At 39.4% G+C, this 22,427-nt stretch overlaps 1 protein-coding gene across 2 annotated transcripts in view; it reads left to right on the forward strand.

Moving 5' to 3' along the window:
- The first annotated feature begins 2,162 nt into the window (after window positions 1-2,162).
- The window catches only part of tsc2 (TSC complex subunit 2), a 34,921-nt gene continuing 14,656 nt past the window's right edge, over window positions 2,163-22,427 (forward strand). For both annotated transcript variants that reach the window (XM_079264598.1, XM_079264599.1), the window contains exons 1-28: window positions 2,163-2,298; window positions 2,998-3,183; window positions 3,714-3,800; window positions 3,872-3,982; window positions 4,062-4,209; window positions 4,660-4,777; window positions 5,428-5,476; window positions 6,263-6,388; window positions 6,473-6,546; window positions 6,669-6,795; window positions 8,267-8,410; window positions 8,507-8,644; window positions 8,745-8,848; window positions 8,940-9,021; window positions 9,798-9,953; window positions 10,036-10,155; window positions 11,690-11,812; window positions 11,913-12,019; window positions 12,116-12,275; window positions 13,944-14,066; window positions 14,158-14,292; window positions 14,492-14,681; window positions 14,828-14,921; window positions 15,004-15,106; window positions 16,288-16,382; window positions 19,479-19,619; window positions 22,125-22,286; window positions 22,411-22,427. The exon at window positions 22,411-22,427 is cut by the window's right edge and continues 142 nt beyond it. In XM_079264598.1, coding sequence (XP_079120724.1) covers window positions 3,049-3,183; window positions 3,714-3,800; window positions 3,872-3,982; window positions 4,062-4,209; window positions 4,660-4,777; window positions 5,428-5,476; window positions 6,263-6,388; window positions 6,473-6,546; window positions 6,669-6,795; window positions 8,267-8,410; window positions 8,507-8,644; window positions 8,745-8,848; window positions 8,940-9,021; window positions 9,798-9,953; window positions 10,036-10,155; window positions 11,690-11,812; window positions 11,913-12,019; window positions 12,116-12,275; window positions 13,944-14,066; window positions 14,158-14,292; window positions 14,492-14,681; window positions 14,828-14,921; window positions 15,004-15,106; window positions 16,288-16,382; window positions 19,479-19,619; window positions 22,125-22,286; window positions 22,411-22,427 — 3,169 coding nt within the window. In that variant the 5' untranslated portion in view covers window positions 2,163-2,298; window positions 2,998-3,048. The remainder of the gene's footprint in view (window positions 2,299-2,997; window positions 3,184-3,713; window positions 3,801-3,871; window positions 3,983-4,061; window positions 4,210-4,659; window positions 4,778-5,427; window positions 5,477-6,262; window positions 6,389-6,472; window positions 6,547-6,668; window positions 6,796-8,266; window positions 8,411-8,506; window positions 8,645-8,744; window positions 8,849-8,939; window positions 9,022-9,797; window positions 9,954-10,035; window positions 10,156-11,689; window positions 11,813-11,912; window positions 12,020-12,115; window positions 12,276-13,943; window positions 14,067-14,157; window positions 14,293-14,491; window positions 14,682-14,827; window positions 14,922-15,003; window positions 15,107-16,287; window positions 16,383-19,478; window positions 19,620-22,124; window positions 22,287-22,410) is intronic.

The raw sequence follows: 22,427 nt of genomic DNA on the forward strand, positions 1-22,427 counted from the left end.
TATCAAACTCCGGACTGCAAAACAGACCCTCGTGCAACAGCGGATGTAACGAAACATTGAAATGGACCTGAAGTTAGTTTGGCGTTCGTAGTCTTTCCAGCGTTTCCTGCTCTGGTCAGGAAGGGTTTCTGAGATGTTTAGTCTTATAAAAATGAACAAAAGGTTAATGAAGAGGTATAATATTCAGTTCATTAAAAGTCAGATAAATACTTAAATATAAATCAATACAAATGTTAATAACTAAAAAATAAAAAAAATCTGACGACATTTATGGATTTGATGGTGCTATATGCTCCTTAAGTGGTAAAATGATGTTCTGTCAAATTGATTAATGTGTTGCTCATTTAGAGATTGTAAATGCGAGGGCATGTATAAGTTATCAGTACTAAGACAGATGTTCTTTGTAGTTTTAGGGATGGATTTGGGGCCATGATAAGCATATAACTTTGATCACAGCCGAGGTAGTCAGCTTGCATCCAGGATTTCATTTCAGCGGGACATCTAGTCATCTAGTCAAGGTGGAATAATTTTACGGGGCTGTGGATGCAGTGGATTGCTAGAGTTGAACATAGTAAGCGTAGCAGTGAAGTTGGAGACCCTGGTGATGAATGATGTTTCCAAGGAGAGCATGTAAAGTAGATAGAGGACTCGGTACAGAACCCTGGGAGACATCATGGTAAAGTGGGGCTATGGATGATGAGCTGTTTTTGATGTACACAAACTGTTGACAATTTCCGACATAAGATTTAGGCCATGTAAGTGCTGTTACATTTAATGAGGATTCTAGATGAGAGAGGTGGATAAAATGATAACTGTTGAATGCTGCAGAGATCCAAGAAAGTGAAGATGGTCAGATGTCCAGAGTACAATGAGGAATATCCATGACAACTAAAAAAAAAACAAAAAACAAACCCAACAGCAATATGGATAAATATAACTACAAATGCTAATTCAGCTCCGGTCGATCTACGTTCCTACCCTCATCTATGGTCATGAGCTGTGGGTCGTGACCGAAAGAACAAGATCTTGTATACAGGCGGCTGAAATGAGTTTCCTCCGCAGGGTGGCTGGGCTCTCCCTTAGACATAGGGTGAGGAGCTCGGTCATCCGGGAGGGGCTCAGAATAGAGCGGCTGCTCCTCTGCATCGAGAGGAACCAGTTGAGGTGTCTCGGGCATCTGGTCAGGATTCCTCCTGGACGCCTCCCTGGTGAGGTGTTCCAGGCACGTCCCTCTGGGAGGAGACCCCGGGGAAGACCCAGGACACTGGAAGGATTATATCTCCCGGCTGGCCTGGGAACGACTTGGGATCCCCCCTGCAGAGTTGGCAAATGTGGCTGGGGAGAGGAAAGTCTGGGCTTCCCTGCTTAGGCTGCTGCACCTGCGACTCGACTCCGGATAGGCGGCAGAAGATGGATGAATGGAGGGTGAATGTGAAAGCAACTCAACTGATGGTATCAGATCGTTTTCAAAGTTTCATATCTTTTGGCTTTTGGCTCAGAACTTTTTTTCCACACTAATTTAGTAATTATGAATGGCTTGTATGTTATTAAGCAATATATATATATGTATACATTTTCAAAACAAAGCAATAGTGTAAACATAAAATTAAAAAAATATCTTTTTTATTACATCTTTTCTTGATTTTCTAAAATTTTTTTTAAAATATTCTTCTTATAATAAAACAACAAACAAAAAAACAAACTAAACAAAAGAACAATCAAACCACAAACTATGCTGCAGCCTTTATTTAATATGATGAGATTAGAGGAGTCTTTCTTTTTTTGTTTTCCAAGGGCTCCCCCTAGAGGCAGCCTGGTCGCACTGCAGTTTGTTCCAACAAGGAGCCAACTTCATCAACGTCAGTACGGCTAGGTAGCCGCTAGCTTAAAAGATGCAAACGATTTAGTGTTAATAGCTTGTTAAAAGTATTTCTTAGTAATAGACATTTCTGAAATTGGAATAATCTGAACTGTGGCTTGCTCATATTGAGAGGTTTTTCTGTCAATTTATCAAAATAGTTAAAGTTTAACGACTAACCTGCAGGGTTAGCTTACTTTTTTGTTAAGCCTACCTCTCTAAAAACTCAATTTCCCATGAGCACACGTGGAGCAAACGTGTTTTTATAGGAAGTGCCTCTGTCAGAACATTAGTGTGTCATCCGGTTGAGGAGTGGAAGGCTGAGAACAAGCCTTGGTCAGTATTTATGTATAGTTTTATCAATGCACTGACCACTGCTGCTTGTCGGCTGCATACCGGACGAAGCCGTGACCAAATGAAACCGACTCAAGTCTTTTAAGGTGAGAGGAGGAAGAGGAGGAGAAGCGAGGCTGTGTTGTTCAGGCTGCCAGACCTTCATTACCAAAGCAATGCTAGCCTGTGAGAGTATAAAGCTTAGCTGAGGCTACAGTAACGCCATGGTGCATTTCTCCTAATAATAAATAGTTCTGGTTTCTGCTGGTCACAGATGTGATTGCGGAGCACACCTTGCACAGACGTGTTGTTGTTGTTGTTGTTGTTGTTGGTGGACTCAAACAGGACAGTCGTTGTCTGACTGCTCCCCTCCCCTCTGTCTCTGTCAAGTCCACATGACAGCAAATTCTTTAAACCTGCCCCCTGGGTTTACATATTAACAGACTGAATTTCTAAGCTGTTCTCTTGTATAACATTAAAAGGACTTATCACTAATAACAGCACGTTTTTTTTTTTCTAAATTCCTCTGTGTTTTTGTAGCTCCATATGTTTAAAAAAAGCCACATTATTGCCAGGCTGTTATTAATTTTATTAGCTAATTTACTCCTGTGGTGAAGCTTAAGAGTAATTCACATCATACATTTACAATGCAATGATATGATCCCTGAATGATAAGAGAAAATAGCCTTTCAATGAGTTGGAACAGAACGGAAACACCTGACCTTATGACAACAACAAAAACAAACAAAACATTCAGAGAGAAGAGCAAATGAGAGTGAAGCACTAAATGTGTGTAACTGTTGCAGGCAGCCATCAGTCCCAGCCTTCCTAGTCGGTCACCTGTCGAGACTGAGGCCATGAATAAACAGCCAAGTAAGGAGAGTCTGAAGGAGAGGGTGAAGGGGATGCTTGGACTGGGACCAGCTCGACCACCGAGCAAGCAGAGTGACGCGAAGCTGTCAGAGTTTATTATTACAACTGAACTCATCAAGGTGTGCTACAGACTTTTTTTTTTACATTTGTTCATATGCAGTCGCTCAGTTTCACTCTGGCCTATTCACGCTCCCACTTTGTATATTATTATGATTATTATTTTTATGCTTTCAGATCTATATATTTATTTATATTCTTTTTTAAAAAATTTCTTTAATTTATTAGGCATTATTATTATGATGAAAAATATTTTTTTCCTCTGTAGATATATGTATGTATTTATGTATATGTATGTGTATGTACATATGTATGAATAGGCATGTACATATATTTTCTTGTCTTCTATCAATAATGCGAAATAGATAAACTAAACTTATTAAAGTACCCTTTAAAGTTATTGAAAATACTTAAAGTTACTCCTCATAGTGTGTGTGTGTGTGTGTGTGTGTGTGTGTGTGTGTGTGTGTGTGTGTGTGTGTGTGTGTGTATAGGGAATAGAATTTCAGCCTAAAATTACTTTGTTTGCCATTTTTCTCCATCACATATTTCACCTTGTGATGACTTTCTTCTTTCTTTTCATGGATCTCAGGAGCTCCATCCAGATTATGGGCTGAGCAACCGCCTTAAGATGATAAACCAGATCTCGGATCTTGCCAAAACCAAAAAGTTTGAGGAGGTTTGCAATTTAAATCTTTGTAGTTTTTGTTTTTCTGAACAGCAATAACATGAGCCATCTTTTGCATTCAGCATGCAGTGGAGGCTGTGTGGAAAGCTGTGGAGGACATGCTGAATCCAGAGCAGCCACCAGAAGCAAGACATGCTGTCCTGCAGCTTCTCAGAGCCATTATACAGGGACAGGTATAAACACTAATGTCACGTTGAATAACACAAACAGAGTATTTCTGGGATTTAATGAAGTCTTATTGCTCCTGTGCAGGGTGAGCGGCTCGGCCCTCTGAGAGCATTCTTTTTTAAGGTCATAAGAGATTACCAACCATGCAACGAGGACCTGTCGGACAGGTTGGAAGTCTTTAAAGCCTTAACAGAGAACGGCAAAGACATTACATACTTGGAGGAGGATATAGGTAATGCATTCAAAAGTGTATGACTGTGTAAGAACGAGCTAAAATGGCTTCATAACAACAAGTTGGGCAGGGCTGAAGTTGTGACCCAGTCTTATAACGGGATTAGTTTCATCATGTGGTCACCGTTTTTTTTTTGTTTTTTTTGTTTTTTTTAAATAAACTTTGTTTTTACATTGCATAATACTGCAGTTTGTTTCTTATTATTGCATTTGCGTTTTAGGCACAGATGATATTCATTTGAACTCTAATCGTTTGCATGTGTTGAATTTAAAAACCTATCACACCAAATTATATAAACCTTTATCCATCCAAAAAATGTGGTATTTAACGTTAAATCTTATAGATGCTACTTTTGCAACAGTGTTTCTCGCTCTCGCTAATGTTATTAATCATAAAGCTGCTTTAATGTTACGGTCATTTATCTCCACTCTGTTCTTTATTCTCTCTCAGCGCGCTTTGTCCTCTTGTGGATGGAAATAGGTCTTACATCCGACTTCCTCCATGTCCTTGTAAATCTGGTGAAGTTTAACAGCTGCTATCTGGACCAAAATGTTTCCATCATGGTTCAGTAAGTTGTAGACACACACACACACACACACACACACACACACACACACACACACACACACACACACAAATATATGCACACGTGTACGCATTACATTACTTGTGTGAATGCTGTCGATGGATTGCATTCTCCTGGCTCTTACCCTAACATTAACCATCACACCTGACCACAGAAGCCTAACCCTGCATACCCAGTGTGAAGCAGATGTGCTGTATGCAGTCATTGAATGTTGTGATTACAAAAGGGTTTGAGAAATACAAACATAGAAACTGTGCATGCTACAAGTTCCATAAAAAGGAGGGACGTACTTTTCTTTTGAACAAGAAATTACAACTTTAAAGTGCTTCAAATCCCACAAGACAATATTTTATTTGGAGCAGAACATACTTGTCAAACTGAGAAATTTGACAATTTAATGCTCATAATGAGCTCATGTCAGATGTGACGCTGCAGCCTTAAGTGCATCAAACGCAACTTTGAACAGTGTTATTGTAGTGTGCATGTTCTCCTAAATTGCAGCCAAATTACTGATTGATATGATTTTCTCAAATAAAATATTCTTGCGAACTTCGGTTCATTATCCTGTTGATGTCAACAGGAGTCAGGTTGTGCCACTTAGAAATGTTATTAACCTGCTTTACTTTTTGCAGGAAGATCTGTCTGCTGTGCAACAGAACAACGTCCTCAACAGATATTGAGGTTTGTGTTTTTTGTTTTTTTTTAATTTTTATATAAATTACTGCTGCTGTTTTCTTTAGATTTTCATAAAATGTGAGCATTCTTTGGTGCTTGGTTTCAGGTCTCTAGTGAACATAGGAAGGGGTCAGCAATCTTTTTTATTTTACAGTCAGAAATGGCATTTTATGTCATATTCAGGACTCGAAACATACAGAATATCAGACAGCCTAGTCTGCACCAGAGTATGCTGGTATCTTGCTAGTGAAGGTGTGTTTTATGATCAGTGAAAACAGAATCATGTTGCTGGTTTTGTATACTGCATTTAGGTAAAAAGCTATAGTTAATTATTGTATTTAATTCAGTACAATCCAGCTTTGTTTGTGTTGCGCCACTTCACAACGACGTCATCTCAGGGCGATTTCCAGACACTTCAATTCGAGCTGATTCATAAGTAACGGCCTAGTGAAGGAAAACCAACTCATTGCATCGAATCTTGACTTCGATACAATCCCTCATCATGAGCATGCACAAGGCAACAGTGGAAAGGGAAAAAAAAACTAACAGGGAGAATAAACAGGCCAGCTCTGGAAGGGCAGCCTTCTGCCTGAACTGGTTGGGGTGAAACATGGGATCATGGCATCATGGGACGTCCATCAGCAGTAATATTTATATCATCTGCCTTATTGCAGTTAGTTTAGACTTTTCTCTTAAAAGAATAAGGTTCCTAATAGTTATACTTGTAACTTTAAGTCAATAAATCACACTTAAGCTAGTTTTATAACATGCGGTATTGTCTTTTGTTTACAGGTCTCACTGCAGGTCTTGGATGCTGTTGTGTGCTACAATTGCCTCCCTTCAGACTCTCTCACGGTGTTCATAATAACACTATGCCGAACTGTGAACGTCAAGGAGTTTTGTGAATCCTGCTGGAAGGTGAGAAAAGCAAAAAAGTCTCTTAGCTGAAGGAATCCTTCACAGTTTCCTCTGATCTTTTCTCTTGTGTTGCTTCATCTCCAGCTGATGAGGAAGGTTCTGGGCACTCACCTTGGCCACAGTGCTATTTACACCATGTGTCGCATCATGGAGGAGAGGTAGGGGGGGGCTTATTAAGTATAAATAAATTGTGAATTGTTGTGCATTTGTGAGCATATTTTACTGTAGAAAGATACTAGCTCTTCTGATTATTTGTGTCTTAAACCAAAATCGTCTCCAGGGCGTACATGGAGGATGCACCATTGCTGAGAGGAGCAGTGTTCTTTGTTGGGATGGCTTTATGGGGCGCACACAGACTCCCAGCTCTCAAAAACACACCGACACTTGTTCTGCCATCTTTCTACAAGGTAACATGTACATAAATGCTGTCTTGTTGCGAGGCATGTACAAACACAATAAGTCCAGAGGCTTTATTTAGAAATGCCTCCTTCCTTTAGTGGCTTAAAGCTGCTTCTGGACAGTTCTACTTTGCGTTTTAAAAAAAAAAAATTTTTTTATTTATATATATATATATATATATATATATATATATAGATAGATATATAGATATAGATATATATATATATAGATATAGATATATATATATATAGATATAGATATAGAGCTAAGAAATGGTTTGAAACTCCCTCTTCTTTATTCTAATTTCTCTAAAGGACAACAATACAGGTGGCATTAAATCTTCACAGGGAGTTTATTCTGGTTTTATTTAGCGTTGAGATTCAGCTTCTCCATATGAAAGCAAAAGATTGAGAGTTACAGATTCAAATATTGCAATAACTTTAACAACACAGAAATTAATGTTAACTAGGAAAAAAACTAAGTTAACTTCTTGTTTTCCATCTGTTATTTCATGTACATGATGTCAAAAGATCTAATTGTGTAAATTTGGCAGCTGGCAGTGTAAGGAAACATTCAGCTGAGTCCAAACTAAGTGCTCTCCACATGCTGTACAGCTCCTTCCCTGAGCTTTGACCTGAATGTAACAGATTAAGCTGGTACACAGATGAAAGAGATGCCAGTGGCAGGAGAAAATAACTGGTCGGGATCATGTGCCTCTCATTTGATGAATTTGAAAAGGGGGAAAAAGTGTACAAAACACACAAAGCAGTCAAGCAGTCAGTCAGGTTCCCTGAGCTAAAAAAAAAAAAAAGACAAATTTGAAGTCAGTTAAAACGATCCAGTTGTTTTGGTCAGTAATGAAATGGATCAGCTGGGAAAAACCCAGCATTAACAAGCTGTTGTTATTTATGGGTCTTCTGTGTTCTTTATATAAAAAATATATATGTGTGTGTGTGTGTGTGTGCGTGTGTGTGTGTGTAAAGATATGAGTCTAATTGAATGACAATGGTTTCACTTCACATATTAGCTGCCAGCTTTAGCAAGGAGCCCCGTGCTGCCGGCGTTTTGGAGCTTTCACGGTTAGACTTTCAGGGCCGCTGAATGCTGGAGATGTGGTGGGCAAATTTTACTCGAGCGTCTTTGGGGTGCGCACTAAGAGTTCATTCTCAACGTGTTGGGTGTGCTCTGGGTGCGTGCTCAGTGAGCGCATTTTGGGGACATTTTGACGCATGAACCGAAAGCTAAAAAGACGTCATAAGACATCTTTGGTCTCCAGTGAGTTAACTGTGCTTGTAAATGTTCTTATCTGTCAGTCGGTATTCATGTTTGTAGTTAAATGTTTCAGTGTAGTTTAACTGGACCAGATGTTGAGACGTCCTTAGATTCAAGGCTGATATTTATGAAGTTATAAGGAAAATAAGATAATTTATGGCTTGGAATTGTTCAATTATTGTTTGTCTCCTGACGTTTGTCACTCAGGCCATGTCATGTGCCAATGAGGTGGTGTCCTATGAAATCGTCCTCTCCATCACCAGACTGATCAAGAAGTACGGCAAAGAGCTGCAGGTAGTCACATGGGACATCCTGCTGGGAATCATAGAGCGCCTCCTTCAGCAGATCCAGGTATATGCATAGTTGCATCTGCAGGCACATAGAAAGTTAAATAGAAAAACTTGGTCAAACAAGAACTATTTTATTTTGTCTGTTGTGTTATTTCAGACAATAGGCAGTGCAGAGCTGAAAGCCATAGTCTACGAGCTACTGACCACAGTAGAAGAACTGTATGAGCAGAACGGTTACCACGGTTCCACAGAAAAGTTCTTCATTCTGGTAGAAAAATGTGCTGACAAGAGACCTGTAAGTTGCTTTAAAGTGTCAACATGTCCATGTCTTCCCGTGTTGTTTGGTCCTCACACACTGCGCAGCTTCTTTTTCATTTTCACGTTGTGTTTGGCAGGATGCGTCAGTGCTGACCCTCATCTCGTACAGGGCACAGTCCATCCAGCCCGCCAAGGATGGCTGGATTCAGAGCCTTCACCGCCTCATGGAGAAATTTTTTAGGTAAAATGAACACGCGTGCACTTTTTCATGTATTAAGTGAGCGAGCTGCTGGGACTTCATCATCTCTGTTATCTCTGTGTTTCTCTGAAAGGAACGAGACTCGCAGTGTGATCAGGATCAAAGTGCTTCATATCCTGTCCTTCGTTCTCAGCACTAACAGACAGCTCTATGAGGTAGGTGCACACACACACACACGCTGACACACACACCTGCATCCAGTCCAAATGCCAGATAAGAAACAGGCCTTTGCATAGCTTCTGTTCCATATCTCCTATTAGATTGGACACAGTTGTTTACATGCAATATTAATCCTATTTACTTGACTCTGAATAAGACAATGTTGTATAAAAAGTGTTTTCTATTCCCTTGACACCAATAGGATTATATTTAAAGATACCGACAGTCTTATACCAACATCTTTGTCATGCTATAATGACATCCTCTGCATATTATGAGTGATTTTAAGTTTCTTGTTTTATCATAAAATGAACAGTTGGGAACTTGTTTGATTGTGCAGCATGTCTCTGTTGCAAAATTTGGTGACACCAGGTCCACTGGAGTTAAGTGTGGAGCAGGAAGTCAAGTCAACTTTATTTAAAAGCACATTAGTGGAAATGTCAAGGCTCAGTCAGGTTTGAAGGCTGGAGATTAAAATAGATCTTGAATAGGTTGTAAAATTGTCCACTGAGGTCTTGATGTGGGGAAGGGAGGCTATTCCACAGGAAGGCAAATGAAAATTTAAAATTAAATATTTGAAGCCATTGTGGACTGATGCTGTGCTATGACTGATATGGATATAATTAAGACTTTGGAGTGTAAGTGTGTATTTTATTTGTGGTAAACTTTGAGTTTTATATTGAAGCACTTTACCTTGATGCTTAGATCGTGACACTTATTCAGATTTAAAGTGTCATCATTTTGATTTGCCTTTTTTTTCTTGTTTTCCCAGGATGAGTTGATCGAAATGGTTGTGATCCCTCAGCTCAGTGGGATCGCTGAAGACAAGGACCTGGCTGTGAGGAAGCAGGCTACCCAGCTACTGGTGGATCTCGCTGAGGGTTGCAACACACACCACTTCACCAGCCTGCTAGACATCATTGAGCGGGTACACACAAGCACAAAATAACCTGATAGTAAAAATCATTGAACTCTTTGCACATTAGTCAGTTTTTATTTTTATTTTTAAGGTGGCTAGCTGTTCTCTGGTGTGTTTGGGGCCCATGGAGGTTTCGGAAAGAGACCTCACGGCAGAATCTCCTATGGAGGATGTAAGAACTGCTATACTGGGCCTACTGGAAATCCTACAGGTAAATACATGTAGTTGTTTAGAGTTGGATTTGTCTCTAACAAAAAAACCCCCCACAACATTTTAGTCTTTTAACCACAGGGATTGAAAACCCACATGCAGATTTGTCAGTGTAAAATCGGGGCTGTACATGACAGTTATGACTGGATGTGTGCCTTTAAAGGTACCAGTGTTGCCAAATAAGTGATTCTGTTGCTATATTTAGTGAGTATTCAGACACCTCCGGTGACCCTGTTTCCTTTTGGTTTTTCAAGTGACTAGCAACATATCTGGCAACCTTTTTCCTTCCAGCTGCAGTCAGAGCAGGAGATATTTACTGCAGGGCCACACCCAGACATAAAATAAAATGCGCACACGCAAAACTGCCGCTGGCCGATCAGTCCTGGCTTAAAAGAGACAAAAACATTTAAAAAGTAAAAAATGGTTTACAGAAACATGTTGTGAAAGTAAAAAAATTGGCGCTGGGCACATTGTCTGTGCAAAGTATTGTATGCATTAGAGCTACAACACACCAGGTATTTATAACATGTTAACATTTTTTAAGTCCGTTTCTGACTTAATGTTGCTACACTGGGAGGTCACAGGTCATATGAGGGCATACTGGCTGAGCATGTTGTCTTTTGGTGTCTCAGCCATTGAGATCACCTGGAGATAAGCCGTGTCTGTCAGTGTCCCCACACCAGGAAAAAAGCACACACCTGATGAAATCTCATTCTGATGAAATTACTACGTTTTTACATTTTTATTTTAAGCTTCATAAAATTGTTAAATAACTTTTATACAGGCTGCGCTTGTCATCACCTTGTTACTGGTCAGATGCCATTTTTATCTCTCATTTGTTGTAACAATTTTTTAAAGAAAAAACATCACCTCATCCTATACACTATAAAATATCTGATATTGCTTTTTGTCTGTTCCAGCAGGAAAACAACTGGAATGGTTGAAACTGACCATCAGATATTGTTAAAAAGGAAGATGCTTTCACACAGCTTTGACATTCACGTGGACTTATTACTGTTGAATGAATAAATCCTGAAATTTCCCTTGACGCCACATATTTAAGATGAGATTGAGGAAATATTTTAACTTTTTCAGTGTAAAAAGAAATTGCTGTTAAAAAGCAGATAAGCTGTTTTTACAGATAAGCGCTTTTTAAAGAAGATTTTTCTGCTTTAGTTCATATAGAGGTACTTTTAAAATGAAAGTTTGCTATAAACCAGCCATAATTCATCATTAAATTTCATGCGCAGCAACCTGCACAAAGGTTTTTGCAAATTTTGGTTGTACATCTAAAGTCCTTTTTTTGCCACATGCACCTTTGCTCAAAAATGTATTTGGAGCTCTGAACCTGTGAAGCAGTTTTACAACCAATTTAAAAGCTAAAATCCTCCTCCTCGGCATGGCTTGTTGGGCACTGTGTTGATGACGATCAGGTTATGCAGGAAAACTGCACTGTTCCCTCTGGAAAGCGTTACTGTGAACACTTTGTGGAAGGAAACGGAACTTGATAAAACGCTCATTTTCTCCTCTGACAGAGCAAACTTTACAGCCTGCCTGCCAGCCATGCAAGTCGTGTTTATGAGCTGCTTATCAGCCACTTGCAGCTCCATTACAAGAACAAGTACTACTCAGCTATTGCTTCTGCTATTCGACTGCAGGTAAGATTAAGCTGTTGTTTTTCTTTTTTTAAATGTGTACTTGTTAATCTCTTACTGCATTTCTAATGCACTTTCTGTCCTGGTTTTCTTTCTCATTCAGGAGTTTGACTTCTTCCTAATGATGCGTGCTGATTCCCTTCACCGTCTCGGTGTTCCCAACAAGGATGGAGCCATCAGATTCAGCCCTTACTGTTACTGTGACACAGGGTGGGAACTCAGAAACATAGATTTTTCTGCAGGTTCCCTTTATTTTTGTCAACTTTGCATGTCCAAACTGTAAGACTAATCCGATTGCTGTTTCAGGGAGCCAGAGAAGCGTGTCAGCGATAAGAAGCCAGCAGGCTCTACGTCTCCTCCTGCAGGCAGTCCTGCTCCAGCTGCTGCTCCTCCAGCTGCAACAATACGCTCAGCCTACCTTCCCTATGCTCCTGCTTTCACCGTCCTACTGCAGTGCCTCAAGATGGTATACACATAAAAAAAATATTGCCACAAAACATGGCGACAAAAACCCGTTTTTCCGAAGGCAGTGTGAAACTTCAGTCTGAAACTGCTGTACACACATTCCTCAGAAACTGCTTCGCTTTTAGTAAATTTTGACGAGCAAAAACCTAATTCTCCTTTAAACAAAGTTTTATGATGTTGGCAATATTCTTAAGCATTCAGCATAGGTTTATATAAAATGACTTTTTTCTTCTGTGGAAAACAGAAATAGTGATGACTTCACAAAGCTAGATCCCGCCCTTTTAGCTAAACTGTCCAAAATCTGTAAAATCACTGTTATTTTTGACCGTTTGCAAATGCAGAATTCCTCAGGTTACACGTGGAGCAGCTTATTTATCCCCTAAAATTATTCAGATGGAATTTGTTTTTATTTAGTTCATTCTGGAAATTTGAAAACACACACTTGGTGACCCTTTTTTTTTTTTTTTAAAATATAGATTTGCTTTGTCCCTTCTCTAATCTTGAAGAGCTCTGAGATAAGTCAGGTTCATATTTCCATCACTAGTTGCTTTTTCACAGACCTTTCAGGGAAGACTCTTCAGTGCCTCAGCGAAGAGTGAGGCACTGAATACAATTGTATTCAGGCTGCTCTTAATGAATTATTTAATGCAAAGTGATGACAGAGGCTGTTGAAAAACAGTCCGTTTGTGTTTAGAGGGGAAAACCTGAATGAATTTATTTGCCAAAGTAGAATTCTGTCCTGCTTTTTAAAAGCACACTCTGGGACGGCATCCAAGCTCTATCTGGCTGATAACGGCACAATATGGAGTTCCTGTTTGAGGCCTTAACTGGGAATGATGAGTAGAACTGGGTTAATGATGCTCAGCGAGATCTTAGCATATCTACACGATGGAAAGGTTGAATGTGTCACTTCAATATTTCGGCTTCTGTCGCTGAGATGATGCCAATTTAGGATTTTAAAATGGCTCTTGTAATAACTTTGTTTGTGGAGACCTAATGATAAAAATTCTAAATGTAAGTTTGGAAAACTGTCAGAAACTTGATAAATAAGAGGATACATGGTTTTTGGTGGATTATGTTCGCAGCTGTGACACTTAAATGTCCAAAATCGGCTTCTCTCTTCGCAATGATGTCAAATTCCGTGCATTACATTCACTAGTAAACTAGTCGGCAGCATATTCCCTCTCACATTAGCAACCAGGGCTAAGCTTGTGGGCGCCGGCGTTTTCAAAGGACACTTAAGAAAATACCAGGAAGTGACTTCACACTGCTGGTATGTACTCCGAAATAACTCCAATATTGGATTGATAAATATAGACAACAATCTTTTGAATATCCCATTTAGGAAATGTATGTAGATGCGCCAGCTGGTACATTGGAGAATGTCTTTGATATTTGACAAATAGATGATGTCACATAAATATCTGTAAATGAAGCCATTTGGAATCAGATTTAATCAAATCAAATCAGGCTTTTATGAATCAAATTGTTCCAGGAAATTGGTGGTGAAATCAAGCTGGTAGATACCTAGAAAGTGGTTCCTCTAAATGCAGCATTTACACTCTTTGCTCTAACATTCAGCATATCCCAGCAATGAGCAGGCGAGAATTATAACCAGGATTTCTTTGCGATCATTTTTGAATTAAAAATGTTTTTTTTTCTCCTGTAGGAGACCGATTGGAAGGTGCTGAAGCTCGTTCTCGATAAGCTCCCTTGGATGCTGCAGTATAAAGTCTTGCTGCTCACGTCACCATGCAGCTTGGACCAGCTCTGTTCCACTCTCTGCTGCATGGTATTGCAGATTAATTCTCCTAAAAACAAACTTGTACGCTGTGAATAAGGTGGCATTAAACTATTATAATCTGTTATTCTGACATGTGTAGGTGACAGATCGTCTGATCTCAGAGCGTTTAAAAAAGACCCCTGAAGGATTTTCAAGGACTGATGTCCAACTGGCGGTGGTCCCCGTGTTGACCGCGATTACCTCGTATCACAACTACTTGGAACAATCACGACAGGTACAAATGCTAAATTAGAGAAATTAAATATGTGCAGTCTAGACCAGGTTTTAAAAATATTGAGAAAATATGTGTTTGGGTTTATTGACCTTTAGACAGATGTTTAGGCCATGAGGTTCATTTAACCATCATTAACCCTGCACACTTATTTATACAAACATTGAATTAATGTTGTCGTCATTTTCCGTCTCCTCTGCAGAGAGAGCTGGTTCAGTGCCTGGAGACCGGCCTGATTTACCGCTGTGCCAAGCAGTGTGTGGTGGCCCTTACAATGTGCACGGTGGAAATGCCGGATATCATGATCAAGCTCCTCCCCGCTCTCATCGTCAAGCTCACACACATTTCTGCTACTGTTGCCATGGCTTCACCTATGCTTGAATTTCTCTCCAGTGAGCATATCTATATATATATGTGCTTTTTTGTTTGTGTTTTCTGTTAAATGTTTTAAGTCAACATTTCTACACTTACAGACGTAACACAGATATTCTTGTTTGGTAGTTTTTTCTTTTATAAAATCATCTGCTCTGTTGAACAGCTCTTGTACGCCTGCCCCATCTGTACGCCAACTTTGTAGCTGAACAGTATGTTAGTGTGTTTGCCATCTCGCTGCCCTACACAAACCCCTCAAAGTAAGTGATCACACACTTAAACATGTATATTTTTGTCTGCAAAGACAATCCATCATCTGAATATTTCTTCCGTTCCCATCAGGTTCAACCAGTATATTGTGTCCCTGGCCCACCATGTGATCGCCATGTGGTTCATACGCTGCAGGCTTCCCTTCCGCAAGGACTTTGTTCAGTACATCACAAAGGTAAATCACTGTTTATCACATGCGCACATCTTACAGACTTATATTTTTTAATTTGAGAAAAGAAGAAAAATGTGATATCAAGAGAAATTAAAGCTCTTCTGTAATTTAAACCTAGAGCATTTTCCAAAGTTGTCCCTACACAAATGCAATCAATACTTGCGCTAAACACAAGTTATGATCTATGTAAAAGGACTTAAAATAAAAAACTTAAAATACAGGACTTTGAGAAGATCACTGTTTTTACAACAAGATGGGTGAGACTAAATATATAGACTATTTTATATCAGTACTAAAAATATGTACATGCAATTTCAACAAGAGAGTGGAAAGTAACATACAGACAAGCATCTGTGAGAGAGTACAGTGCAGGACATGCTTAGTTTGCTTTGTAAATGGACTTTCCCATCAGAATTATCCTTCCCTCTGCACACTAAAAACAGCACAATGAAATTTGCTTGTGTTGTGTCTAAATTGCTATCCATATTTACACACTAATGAAAAAGAAAAATATGATTTACATAAATAGTCACTTAGTGAGTTGATGGTGTCAGATCTGGAGGAAGTCTGTTCTATTGTGTTCTGACTCGCCAAATTTCAAGGCTACAGTGTATTTGTCTACTAATGTCTAATGTCATCAGTCTCTAACGCAGCCCTTCCTGATCTTGAATGTATTACATTTAGTCATAATTGGGCACATTACAGTATATAATGTGAAATGCAATGTATCATGTAAATGACCTAAGTCATGTTTTTACCTTTAAGGTAAAATATCAGAGTAAATAAGTCATGTAATAAATCATAAAGTTAAACAACTTGTGTTTTGTTTCTAACACAGGACAAATGATTAAATCTTGTTATCCTTTCTCTGGTGGTGGAGAGAGGATTCCAGTTAAACTACAAATAATCGCTAAATGTTTGCTGGCAGAAGGCCTTGAGTGAGCTTTATGCAGCTGCAGAAGCTGTGTATGTTCCTGTTTTCAGCTGAAGGAATTTAAAAATCAGTAATGCTCAGTTTTGTTGCTATCACCTCCCTCGTCTCTCTGCATCTGTTCCCTCTTTCAGGCCTAAAAACTGTCTCCTTTCCATGTCCCAACATATCCTGCCTTTTTAATCTGTTGTAAACTACGTTTCAGTGTCATGGATTTTTGTCTCTGCATTCATGCCTGTTTCTTGTTCTCCAGGGTTTGCGTTCAAACGCCCTGCTGCCGTTCGATGACAGCCACGAGCAGAGCCCGTTTCGCGCACGGAGCACCAGCCTCAATGAGAGGCCCAAAAGGTAAAGTGCATTTTCACAAAATTCACTGAAGTACAAACCGGCAGCACCGCACACAGCCCACATGGCTGTTGTTGTGTTAGAGGGTTAAGGGTTGCCAAGGTAACATCGGACTCAGCATGAGTGGCGTAATAGCTGGAGTCACTTCTCTCAGGTTGCCATGGTAATCATAAATTAATTTTATTTATTATTCATGAAATTAGTTTTGCCTCAATTTTTCTTCCTTTTCATCTTTCATAAAGATGACACACGTGGTGGATAAAACGTCTCAAACATCTGTTTCATATTGTTTCATTCTTATGTTTTGAGTACATCATATTGTTGTTTTTGTGTTTTGTCCACCACCTGTTTCTTTATAAGTACATTCATGGCGATGGCATTAGGAAAGCGCGACTGTTCCCTTCCTTCTGACACACCTGTGTCTGATTTCAGCTTTATGAAAACAACACAGACAAATTTCTACATGTACAGATAAGAAATATCTTTAACACAGGATGCTGTTCTCAGAAAGGCATTACTTTCCTGTTTATAGGGTGAAAAATATGTCTGTTACCTCCTCTTTTTTTTTTTTGTTGTTGTTTTTTTTAATTGGCCTTTTGGACGTTCTACAATGTAAAGCTTTAGTCGTTAAAACAGAAGATGTTTTGTCACCTTGGGTGTGTCTTTGTGGTCACATCTTTTATAAAAGTTTTTGGGAAATATAGTATGGATATTTATTTTCATACATAACAAAATTTTTCAACAAATTACGTCGGTATTGATGTAGCAGTTTTAAATAAACCCGCTTTTGCCCAATGCATTGCTATCGATGATGCTGCTTCCATATAAAATACTGTGCATGTCCTGAGCCACACTTTTCTTATCTGTTGCCAGAAACTCTTCAGATCAGCAGTAATTGACACGTGTAAATGTGCTGTATGGAAACATTGAATGTTTTTACATTTCTATAAGCTTTGGGTAAAACCAGCTTTACTTTGAAACAAGATCTCAACCCTCTTCGGCACACTTTCTTGTTATTTCTATATAGAAACAATTTTTCAGGGTTCAGGAAGGAATTTCCAAATTGGCTGCCTTTATGTTCTGTTCTGTCAGAGTGGTACTACATTGCTTCAGTAATGTTGAGGTCTGGGCTCTGGAGAGGATCTGCTGACACTGATTTACAGTCCAGTTCTTGTGTCTTTTAAAAGAATTCAGCCATTTTTCCATCCTTAAGAAAGTATTTAGTAAACAGTAGATGGATTAACTGAAGGTCCAGAGGCATCTCTCTGCTCCTGTGTCAGGACTTTGATATATTTTTTTAATCCTTCTGTTTGTACTGTTGAGCTACAGTTTCTTCAGCCTAAACCTTAATTTTTTCTCCACTTTTCAATTTCCACAAGTATTTAATGACTTCCTAGACCATGTACAAGTTATGCCACAGTGCATGTACAGGATATGCAGAGAGTTCAGCTAATTGTTTTTTTTTAGCAATCGTCAGGATACAAAAACACTATTTCAGACTGTCAAGCTGTGTTAACGTTTTTTGTGCAAGTACATAAAGAAGACAGATAAGGACAAAGTACATGAAGATACACTTCAGAATATGTTCTTTGCTTTTTTTTCCGTTATGTGCAGAAACGAGAGTGATTCATTGCTTGAGCAAGGTGCCGTCTTTGCCTTTCTTATGCTTCTGAGTTATAGGTCAGTACAAAGTGGCTTAGCATTTCGTCTGGAAATGATCAGGTACAAGAACAGGGCTTTTGATGTGTAAAAAAAAGCAGCAAATGTTCAAATATAACTTAAAAAACGGACAAGTCTGGCTCTATAGAAGCAAAATGTAAAGATATCTGGTGGCTCAAGACTATTGCTCAGTACTTTATTTCTACTTGCCCCCCTTATTTATTTTTATTTTTTGCTTAAAAAAACACCTTGCTTTTCATCAGATTGAGTTTTATTCCTATTCTCCTAAATTGGTTAAGTCCTCACACAGTCATTTTCTTAATTTAAAATAATTTCACAGCATCTTTGTTGCTCTGGTAACAAAGCTCCCCTGACATTCTTCATATTACATAATGCTCTTGCTTTCATTTGTGTCAGTTGATCTTTCATATCAACCCACTTTCAGTATTTCATATTATGGTATCATCATCCTTGTGCCTTTTGAGGGATTGGAGCTCAGCATGTCGGATTCAACAAAAATTTGAGATAAAAGTTTTCTTGTTAAATTGGCAGAATGAGGGAGTGTAAAAAACAAAAAAAACAAAAAATATATATATATATAAATTGTATGTTTTTGTTTGTGATTATATTGAACTGTGAAGATGAAAATGATTCGGTAAAGCATTTGTTTCAGACTTGCTGTTCTCCAACCTGCAGGTTTAATCCGCTCTTTGTTTTCTGTTAATTTTATTTGATGTTTTAGTTTTTCTATATTATGTAAAGCCTGTGCTGAGTCCATCCCTACTATTACACTTCTGTTGTACTAGCTGTTGCCTTCCCTTTGAACCTGCCGTGTGAAATGATGTTTATTTTGTTGCTCTCCTCAATATTTTGTGTGTTTTCCTTTCTGATGAGCAGAGGCTGTTATACCTTCTGCTTTTAGCTTATCTGTTTTCTGTTTTAGTGGATGTTTATCCCTTTTTTTTCTTTGAAAAGTACTCCTCTTTTCTTCCTCCGCTCTCCTGTAATCTGACTTCATGATGTTCACTGCTGTTAATTTTCACCTTCTTTTGTTTTTTTTCTTCATTTGACCCCCTCCGCTGCCTCCTGCGATCGGGTGCTGCGTTGTGGTTTTGGGGGGGGGGTGGTTTTGTCATCCTGGATCCTTCCTACATTGCTCCTTGCCCCCCTTTCCTCATGTGACGCCTGCCCTTTCACCTTTGTGTACTGTACCCCTCCCCCTGTGTGGTGTCTGCCACCTGGTCACCTGCTCATGTTGCTTTGGTGCTCGGGTGATGATCCCTGCTCTCTCCTGGTATACTTTGAAACTACACTTCACCCTTTGCTCCCAAACTACTGCGACTCTCATGATGACTCATCCCCTTACTGCCCGACACCACATAACGCCAACCCTTGCCCGCTGCCCTTCCTCCTTTGCCATGGATACCCGTCATCGCCCAGTCTGCGGGCAGCAAAAGTGGCAAAGGCAGCAGCAGCTGTAGCCAATAGCAGCAGCTCTCCGGTTAAAGAGCTGAGGGACCTTTCAGCCATGGACGCTTTCCGTTCCCGCAGCATCAGCGTCTCCGAACACGCGGTCCGCAGGTTAGAAAAGAACCTCCTGGGTAACAAAACAAAAACATATAACAATCTAAACACTTGTTGCTTCCTCCATGGGATTCCTGATGGGGTGTAGGGCCATTGTCATGCAGGCCCGCTGGTGGGGTGTTGGGGAGGTTGTATGTTTCCAGGAACACCTGGAATGGGTGGTGCATGCTGGAGGAAGGTGCGTGTGTGTGTGTGTTTTTGTTTGCCGGCTGTGGTTGTACTCATGCTGTTTTTAGATTTTGTTTCTATGATTTGCTTTTGCATGCAGTGTTTGTAGACGGTGTTGAGATAAAACATCTGGGTCCACGTTGATGTTTTTCTGTTTGATTTAGCTCTAACACGGATCTTGCTTTTTTTTTAATTTTTTTTTTTTATTAGTTTTGTTTCATCTCTGTGCTTTGTTTTGCTGGGTGTATTGCTGATTGGTTTTGATTGGCCTGAGAAACAAATTCCAGGAGGGACTGGTGCCAAGCATGTGTGTGTGCTCATGATGGTGGGAACCTCACATTCCTCTCTGACAACTGCAACCTACAACTTTGGCTGCCTCATCTTGTCTGGGCTAGAAAGGCACTGCTGCTTCCTCTGCCAGTGATGAGCACAACAGCAACACAACAGCTTTGTTTGCTTTCTTTACATCTTTTTATTTGGCTCCACTCAAACATCCACTTTGCTGCTATGACCATGGCAATCTCTTAGTGTGGGATGTTAGGACCAAGTTGGGCTGAGGTGAACTTTTGAGAAATTTGCTCTAGAGACTCAAATCATCCATATCAACACACAGACATATCCGCACAAACACTGTCTGCTTCACCTATTTTCTTGATTATTTATGCTTGTGTCTGCTTGGCTGAACTGCTTGAGTTCGTAACAAGTAGATCCAACACTGCAGTTGTCATACCCCTGTTGCTCAACAGGTGGCAGCAAAGTTAAATACTTTGTATTTATAAAAAGTAAGGCATTTCAAAGCCAAAAAAAGGCTATATGTAAATAAACAACTGCAGTGTAGGTCTGTTTAAACTGCTTCAGCAGCAAATTTGCTTTTATTTCTGTCGGAATTAGTTTTTGGTTTTTTTTTGTATGTGAAATTATTCAATTTGAAACTTGTTTTTATAAAGTGGACACAGATTACATATGAAACAACATGACCTTCTTTTACTCTTTAAAGTTTTTTAAGGCGACATTTTTGTACAAATTCTGTCATTGGTAATATTTAATAAAAATTTGAGTTAATTCAGGTTATTGAACTTGAATTCAATGAATTGAGTGAAAAGAAGCACAATATGATGAACACTCCCAGATGGAGTTATGCACATTTTATGGCCATGTTTTTTTTTGTGTAAGTGTCCACCAGACATTGAAGTAAATAAATAAATCAGTTGATAATAGAAAGGTAAGTATTTGTTGTGTGGAATAATAGATTAATATTCTGGGGACTTGGTCTGAGTGTGAGATTTCTTCATTCTTTGTCCAAAAGAATTAGATTTCCACAGCACCATTAAAAGCCTATTTCTGTGCCAGGTGAAGGCAATTTAATATCGCTTGAATTGGACTATATTAATTTCTCTCCCCAAACCATTATAGGGTCTTCATGTAAAGTGGTTACATCAAATTCTTGTAGGAATAAGATTAATGAAGGTAGAGCAGTTTATCACAATACTAAACTTATTTTTATTGCTGCCATTGCTGCTTTCTACCTGGTTTGTTTTCATATTTGTAGCTTTATCAATGCTGTTGTTTTTTTTTGTTTCCTTATGGTTTGACCCTGAGCAGTCTGTCTGCCTTGATACACCCACTGTGATGAACAGAGACGTCTCAGTTGAGTCAGAGTGTTGTAAATTGCTCATTATGGGGAGCAAACCCAGCTTTCACAGCCTGCCCACTGCCTCTGTAGGATTCACTGAGACAGACCTTAACTTTGCTGCACATGCTCTCAACCTGCTTTATCTGCAAAGCACAGTAAGAGTTCTCATGAATACAGAGAGGTCCTACTTACTCAACAGTGAGCAATAATGAATACATTCAGCTTCTGTGGAGAGTGGAACAAAATTTAAATCAAGCCATGCACCCTTCCTTCCACCTGCTTTTTCTTTTTAAATGTTTTTATTTATCAAAACATTTGGAACAAAGCCCTCAGTCATTTCTACCAAACATATTTGCATTTGAGGAGAGAATTGGTAAAATATCTCACCTCAGGAGACACTTGGACCACGTCCCAGCATATGCCTGCATTTTTGTCCTTAAGATAATTAGCAATTAATGTAATGCTTGCTTGTGTATGAGAGCTTGTCTTGCATGTGACTTTGGCAGAAACTACAGCATTAGTGATCCGTCTTGACTTAATTCCAGTCATGCCTGCAATTATCTCTGTAACGTCTTATATCAGAGGCTGCATATCTGTGCACACTGATTGCACGTTGTGTTGTGTCATGATCGTGCATGCCCTGCTTTTGCTCCAGTCCACCTTCAGCTGCTGTTAAGCCATCTCTGCTTTTCCTTGTGTAGGATGCACACCTCAACCACCACCTGCAGCCTGGGCTCTGCTGATGAAAACGCAGTAACTCAGGCAGACGAGGGTCTCAAAACAGTCCACCTGGAGCTAACAGAGACCTGTCTGGACATGATGGCACGATATGTTTTTTCCAACTTCTCTGCCCTGCCGAAGAGGTTAGTGATGATTTTTTTTTCTTCTTTTGGTTTCCTCTAAATCTGTGTTTTATTGTGTTGTTTTTGTGGGGAAGTAGTACGAAGCAGTAGCAGCGATGATTTAAGCATTTGACTGTTTTGTTAGGTCTCCCATCGCAGAGT

This window comes from Telmatherina bonti (genome assembly GCF_933228915.1).
Source record: "Telmatherina bonti genome assembly, chromosome: 3".
Taxonomy (NCBI): Eukaryota; Metazoa; Chordata; class Actinopteri; order Atheriniformes; family Telmatherinidae; genus Telmatherina; species Telmatherina bonti.